Source organism: Leptonotus elevatus, chromosome 16, assembly GCF_054856555.1.
Source record: "Leptonotus elevatus isolate MCC_2025b chromosome 16, RoL_Lele_1.0, whole genome shotgun sequence".
Classification (NCBI taxonomy): domain Eukaryota; kingdom Metazoa; phylum Chordata; class Actinopteri; order Syngnathiformes; family Syngnathidae; genus Leptonotus; species Leptonotus elevatus.
In genome coordinates, this window is record NC_141254.1 from 17,050,620 (window position 1) to 17,057,826 (window position 7,207).

General features: G+C 44.4%; 1 protein-coding gene across 1 annotated transcript in view; it reads right to left on the bottom strand.

Annotated features, from left to right (window-relative positions):
• dlg4a (discs, large homolog 4a (Drosophila)) overlaps nucleotides 1-6,065 on the bottom strand; it is a 62,139-nt gene extending 56,074 nt beyond the window's left edge. The window contains exon 1 of the mRNA XM_086098101.1: nucleotides 5,915-6,065. Coding sequence (XP_085954227.1) covers nucleotides 5,915-5,944 — 30 coding nt within the window. The 5' untranslated portion in view covers nucleotides 5,945-6,065. The remainder of the gene's footprint in view (nucleotides 1-5,914) is intronic.
• Between the last annotated feature and the right edge of the window lie 1,142 nt (nucleotides 6,066-7,207).

The window sequence follows — 7,207 nt, forward strand, 5'->3', positions numbered from 1 at the left end:
ATTAACAAGCAAGTCCCGAATCCACGTGAATCAGTTTGTTATTGTACTTTTCTACACTGTCTGGCACAGTGGATCAGGGTTTTCCTTTTTTGTTTAAAATAACTTACTTTAAAGCGAGTGAACGCAGAACATTGAATTTCGAATCGTTACTGCCACCTGTGGCCGGAAAATGAAACTGCATTTTTCCTGCATCACATACACTAATGCGCACATTCCATCACATCCACAGACAGAGGGTGTAAAATTCAAACCCAAATCCAGTCTGAAAACTATTAGCTAAAGGCTTGTAGGAGTTCCCATTATAAACAGCTAAGGTGTTAATATGCTAATTTAAAAAAATGTTTCAGTCATAAATGGTCAAATTAAAAGGCTCTTTTAAAGATATTTTTGGGCAAATTGTTCCAAAGTCCAGCTTTAACCTTCGGGATAACGTGTCGTACCCTGGCCAACATGTGGTGTGTGTGTGTGTGTGGGGGGGGGGGTCCTATTTGAAATACATCCCTGTCATGTTGTACTAGCCTGTAGCCTCGTTCTAGCTAATGCTAAGCTAGTTTGCAAACTCTTTTCGTTTGTTGCTAAAATGGTGTTTCCATTATTTTCATTGGAGTAAAATAAAAATAAAAAGTCTCCAAATCCAAACAAATCAGAGGTCAACAACAATCTGTGTTCAACTTTGGAGATTCCACGGTGTTAATATCCTGTAGGAACACTCATTCCTGTCACAAGTAGCGCCATACAGAAAAGTGAGCCTTTTTTTTTTTTTTTTTTTTTTTAATGAAAGCTAGCAACTTTTCTAAGACGTGAACTCAAAGTCCCAGTCCAGACAAGACTGCGCCCGAGTGCGTGCGCGGCTTGCCTAAGTGTGTGGGTGAGTGGCGCAGTATGTTGCCGAAGACAAAAGAAGACCTCTGAGCCGTGCAGTCATGGCATCAGATGTGCACTGCGCCGCCTGGCTCGCTATCTTCTCCCCCCCGCGCCCTGGGAGCAACCGGGTGGGATCGGTGTCTCGGCGGTTGCACGCGGACCCCTCGCGGACGCGAGGTTGCTCGCGCCCTTGAGTAGGAGATCACATGAGCTCTCCCCGCGGTCGCTAATCCTGACGCGCTTGTCACACGGGCTGTTTTATTAACTCCGCTCGCGGGGAGGCAGCGGCCCCTTAAGCGAGCATGAAGCCAACCCTGCGTATACGTAGCCGCTAACATGGGCTACATCCTATCGAATGTATAATTGATATGAAAGAAGCACTAACGAGAGAGGTCTCAAAAGTGCTCTAAAGTAGGTCAGAGGGGAGTCCGGAGTATGGAGAGCACGTGAAGAAGGTGGGGAGGGGATTAGCGGTGAAGGAGGGCAGGATGTGCAACGGTGGCAACCACAACAGTGGTGATGAGTGGCCAATATATCAAACGTTGTCATGCCGTCTTTTCTCTGACTTCCTTGTGAAACAATGTGGAATGTTCTCGACGCGATGAGGGAGACTCAAAGGTATCGTCGGGCTCCAAACCAAATATAAATCCGGTGACGTCTCTTCAAGCTGATACGCTCTAATATTCCAGTTGGAAGTGTTGCGTAATGACGCGGTCGTGCGATGCATTGATTTCCAATTTATTATTTATTTTCTCTTAAGATTCTAGTGTAGGAAGCGGCAGGAAATTACATAAGCTCTTTTAAAAGTCCAATGCAGCACGCAGGAGTGGAATAATAGTAAAAATGATCCCTTGGACGTGAGAGTGAGCTTCATTAGTCAAAACTTTCTACGAGTGGTGCAATGGATCATCTTTTGATCCGGGATCTATACTGATCACACACCACGGTTCAAACCGTATGTGGTCTCCAAAAAAAAATGTTGGGTTTCAAATCCACATTCACAAAAGTAGCAGCAGAGGACGTTGAAAACACATCTTTTTAAAAAGTCACATTTTTGAGAGATTTTTGGCAATTATGGCTGACGCTAGTTTTTGAGTTATTCGACTATCTCCCCCCCCCCCCAAAAAAAAATATTTTAATTGTTGTTTTTCTGTGCCATCAGAAAGACGAGCTCCTCATAGCGTAACAGCAATGTGAAAGTTAAAAAAAATTTTTTTTACCAAATACGCCAATAAAATAGCTTTAGTAGTCTTTTATTTTGAAGTTAGCCCTCACAGCGTGTGGTGGCGTAATGGCTCGCTTGTCTTGTGTAATGACATTTCAGCGGGCTGTTTTTAATTGCCATCACATAGTTGCTACAAACATCAATACAACTACATCCCGAAATCATATCCACTCGCTAATTAAGGACGCTAAAAAAGCTGCTAAATGATTGCGCCATCATTGTATGCTTCGGCGTAAGTGTTTGCCGTTAGCGGCTACATGCTAGGAGCGACTGCCTGGCTAGTTTTAAAAGTAGTCAAACGGCTGTGGCTTTGCTTCCTTTCTTTAGTTATTTTTCAATTAATGTGGACGTAGGCGAGTTTGTAATTCTTGTCTCCATATTTAAAGGGAGAGGATAAAAATTGCATTTTGAGGTCTTTTTCATTCCCAGCCCATGCATAAATTAAGAAGAAAATTGTGTTCTAAACATTGACAGACAATGACATTTCAAGTGAAATGTTTTTTTTTTTGTTTTTTTTTTGCTGATCCGAAAAATGATGCATTCCGTGACTAAAATCCATGATCTGATCCGAGTTGTGAGTTTTTATATCCCTTACACCTACTAATCATGTTCGGACTTTGTTGCATCAACATCTTCATCAACTATAATAATAAGTCCTTTTTATTCATTCTCATCTAGCGTGTCTTTTTGATGGTAGGCAGTTTCTTGATTGACCCCTGATAAAAGCAGCGTTAAAAAAGAGCCACTCAAAATCATACGGTAATAATACTGACTTTCTCCTGATGAGTGGCTCTGAGTGCTCTTTATATTTTACCCTCCTGTTAAATTAAACTTACTGTATTCTGCCATCAGTTTCTTTTATGATTTTAGACATTTGTACATTTCACTGGAGTAAAAAAATAATAAAAATTACTCACGACAGCAACTAAAATGAGTTTCAGTGACATCGCGCCATAGCCCTCATGCTGCCGATTTTCCAACTAAAAGCATCAGCGGGAACCGTTTCAAATTAAGAGGCCGCCGTGTTCTGATGTCACTCCTCAAGTGGCTGCGGCGTCGCCCCCGCACGGCAAAACCTTGCATGCAGACCTTGTGCGCGGCGTTATGCTTTCGCAAGCACGTGGGTGTTGCGATACAGCTCGCCCGTCGTCTGGTTCGCGATGGCACGGCTCACCTGCAATGCAGCCAGTCGCATGAAAGTTTAATAAGCCTCGCGTTTGAAGGGATCTTCTCCTTTTTCTGGCACGAATCTGTCACATGAGTTATCTCTGATTGAGTAGCTGCGGCCACATCATGGAACAATTCACTTTTTCCCGGGCATATTCAATGTAACTTTGACGGAGTTCTAACGGCTCTAAGACACACTACGTATGTCACTTTTAAGAGTCAAATTAAGGTCCCCTGCCGGGCCCCCAGAGGACGGCATCAGAGGACATATTTAGGCTATACTAGTTAGCAAACTAATACTAGTAGTTTTCTCTTCTGTCAAATAATAATCCACTCACTCACTCACATTCATTCATCCATCCATCCATCCATTTTCTTAACCGCTTATACCTCACGAATGTCGCGGGCGTGCTGGAGCCTATCCCAGCTGTGTTCGGGCAGTAGGCGGGTTACACCCTGACCTGGCTGCCAGCCAATTGCAGCACTCGCATTCAACACCGAGCATTGTAAACAGTAATGCCACAGCGGGCATTGTAAGTCAATTAAACACACGGCTTAGCTTTAGAAGAGTTGCTGGCGGTGAGTGTGAAATGCCAGAAAAAATAATTTCCTTACGATTCCCGTCACCTATAGCTATAGCCGACAAAGTTTCTTGCAAGTATCATGACTTCCATGGCCAACCTTTTTTAATCATTGGCCATCCCAGATCCCGTGTTTTTTTTTTTTTACGGCCATCCGGTTTTGGCCTGAAACGGGAACATCGTGTAAACGTAGCTTTATCTGACTAGCGTAGCCACTGGAATTAGTTTACACGGCAGTGTAAGATTTCAGATATTCAGACTATTACTTTGTTAGTTTAAGTTAGTAATAGATGTTCTTATGTACTCACAAATCCAGTTCACATCGCCACCCCCGTATTTTTTTTATCCCACTGGTGAACCCCTCAGATCCCGCACGCAGGTGAATTGGATTTTAACTGTTGTTTCTCCATCCACTGCTGCAGAACATAGACTTTGTTTACATGTAGGCAATGTTACTCCCATATATATATATATATATATATTTTTTTTTCTTTTTTTTCGAAACCGCGGCGCACAAACCGCGTCATTCCGCAAATAGACGTCATTCTGCTTTTAACTTTCTACGGTCAATATAAGACACACGGACTTATTTACACGCATTTTTGCAATAGAGACATAGAAAGTTAGGCATGCTTTGCGAGCGGCAACGTAAGATGGCCGTCGTACATAGTTCAGACCATGTCAATACTCAATGGAGTATGCACAGAAAACAAATCAAAGTTCCGTTCGAAGGACGTGAACCGATCACGTTTATATGACCAAGCGGTTTAAAAAAGGGGTAACCCAGGGGTCTTATTTAGGTTTTTAAAATTCCGAATAACAGCATATCCAGGTTTTTGCGCGTGTTTACAAGATTTTTCGTTTTTCGACTGCATGTAAACCCAGATGAACTTTTATGCAGTGTATCATAAATGAGTGAAACTAACCATCATGATGACATGAACCGACCTTTCCCGCTTGGTGTAAACACAGCTTTTGGTTTGCAAACTTTCCCCTTTTCTAAAGTGACCATCTGTCTCACAAGGCTTCTCTCGCCAGCTTTACACTAAGTCTTTTCTCACTTTGATCGCGAGTCTGGAGAAATGTCTTCGCTTACCAACTGTGGTTCTTTTACTTTTAATAAGATGTTTTGCTTTCCAGTGAGTCACCCACAAAGCCAGTTGATGCTTGCAGAGATAAAGCCGCATTTTTTTGTTTCAGCCGTCGTTACATTAGCTCGGTAGTTTCCATTCCGGCTGACCGTACAATTAGACAAAAAATGTGGATCATATCCTTTTACATAAGAGTTCTACTTTGTCAACTACAGTACGGCCTCGCTGCGTGACTGCACCTACTTATCTATGTTTAGGTGACCAACAATCCCTGTTGCCAAGGAAACTGTGAGGCAAAATGAATTTAAGTGCAAATTTATGTAATCCATCCGAAAAGGTTCCGTTGCTCGACCGTGAGCATTCCCAAACCAGCTGCTCCGCTCGCGTGTCGTCACTTCCGGTCGGAAAGTGCACCCCCCAGGTGCCTCTCACTTTCAGCCAACTCGCACTGTCACACTCACCTGCTTCTTTTTTTTTTTTCTTTTTTGGTCATTTCAGGTTATTTTGGGGTTTGCCTCTCGCCATGACAAGACGGTGCGAGCATGTGCGTCGCGAACAGTTAAAAGAGAGATGGGGCAGCTGGATGCTTGAGATTATTAGCATGCAAAGCGGAGTAGCCTTCAATGTGGACTCTCGCTGACTTGCTGCAGTTCCAGTGTGACACAAAGCCCCCCCCCCCAAATGCCCCCCCCCCCACCCAACACTTTTACTATATCCAAGCAGGTTGGCATTTCACAAAGCATGACACAGAGCGTGGGAGATGTAAGGGTCATCCATAGTGAGAGGAATGCAGAGCATCGCTCCCTTTTATATAAAAAAAAAAGACAAACAAAAAAAGGAAGTGTTGTATAATTGAGTGACGGTGGAAAAATGCACACTTCCCTCTTTTGTGTGTACAATACAAATACAGCTGTGGCTTACACACACACACACACACACACACATGCATACACACACTGGGCCACGAGTACCACGAAGAAGCTTACCTTTGTAGTCACAATGCAGAGGCAGTCCATGGTATTTAGTACGAAATATCGGGGTGTGTTTCAACCCCCCCCCCCCAACCCCCCCACGACAGAGGGCTGAGACCCCCGCACCCCGCTCCCCAGCCTGCCCCACTCCTGCACTCTCGCTCTCGTCCTGCCGTTCCCCCCCCCCTCTTTTTTTTTTTTTTTTTTCCTCCTTCAGTGGATCTCTTCTTTGACTAACCGAACAAGCGAGGGAAAGAGAGGATGGAGGGAGGGGGAAACATGAAAAGGGAGGGGGAGGGCCACAGGGAAACGGAGAGAGCGAGCGGAGAAAGACAGAGGAGAGAGAGAGGGTGGTCTCGGAATTTTGTATGAGAGAGAAAGTGGCAAGGTGAGGGCGCATCCGCTCTTTCTTGAGAGAGAGAGAGAGAGAGAGAGAGAGAAAAAAGGGGGGGAGGACGGTGTGAATATGGAAAGAGATGGAGTGGTGGCGAGTACAAAAAAACGAGTGGGGGAGTCACACTGTGGAAAGGAAAAGGGGGGGGAGGAAAGAGAAACAGAATAAGACAGCGGAGCGGGATGGAGGAGGAAGAAGCGAGGGAGGGGACGGCTAAAGAGAGAGAGAGAGAGAGCTGGCGAGTGGGTGTGTGTGCGCGGCTGTGCGCGGCGGCTGTGCGCGTGTCATATATATATATTTTTTTTATATTTATATGCGTGTGTGTTTGAAGGCGGAAGGAATTAGACCGCGAGAAAAAAATGTGTTGAGGAGGAGAGTGTGAATTACATATGCATCGGAGAAGAAAAAGCAAACATGAAGGCATGAAGACTGCAAAAAGACAAAAAGGACAACATCATGAGACCGAAATGGCTTCTTAAAGGCTTCTTTTTTTTCTTGTTTCAACACTCAGCAGCTGTTGCCTTAGCGATGGTGCGTTTGTTGCCATGGTAATAGGAAGGCTTGGTGTACTTATGGATAGTATGTGATACATTTTTTTTTTGTGTGTGTGTGTGTGTTGAGCGTTGAGAGGCACACCTGTGCAATGTGTTTGTGTAGCCCTTTCTGCTGCGTTTTGAAAATACCGTCGGCGGGTTTCAAACATGTCTGAATAAGTGCATTTTCAATAAATAATCATAAGTGCTGCTCAAGCTGCACATGTACATGCGCTCTGCCTTTAAGATGGTGGACTGTACCACGCTGGCTCGTGTAAAAGGGGAATGTTTGCTCCACTGTCTTTGCATCATCAGTTCTATAATTAAGTCCAAAGCCGCCACCCCCCCCCCCCCCTCCACACACTCCCCACAATGCCAGAG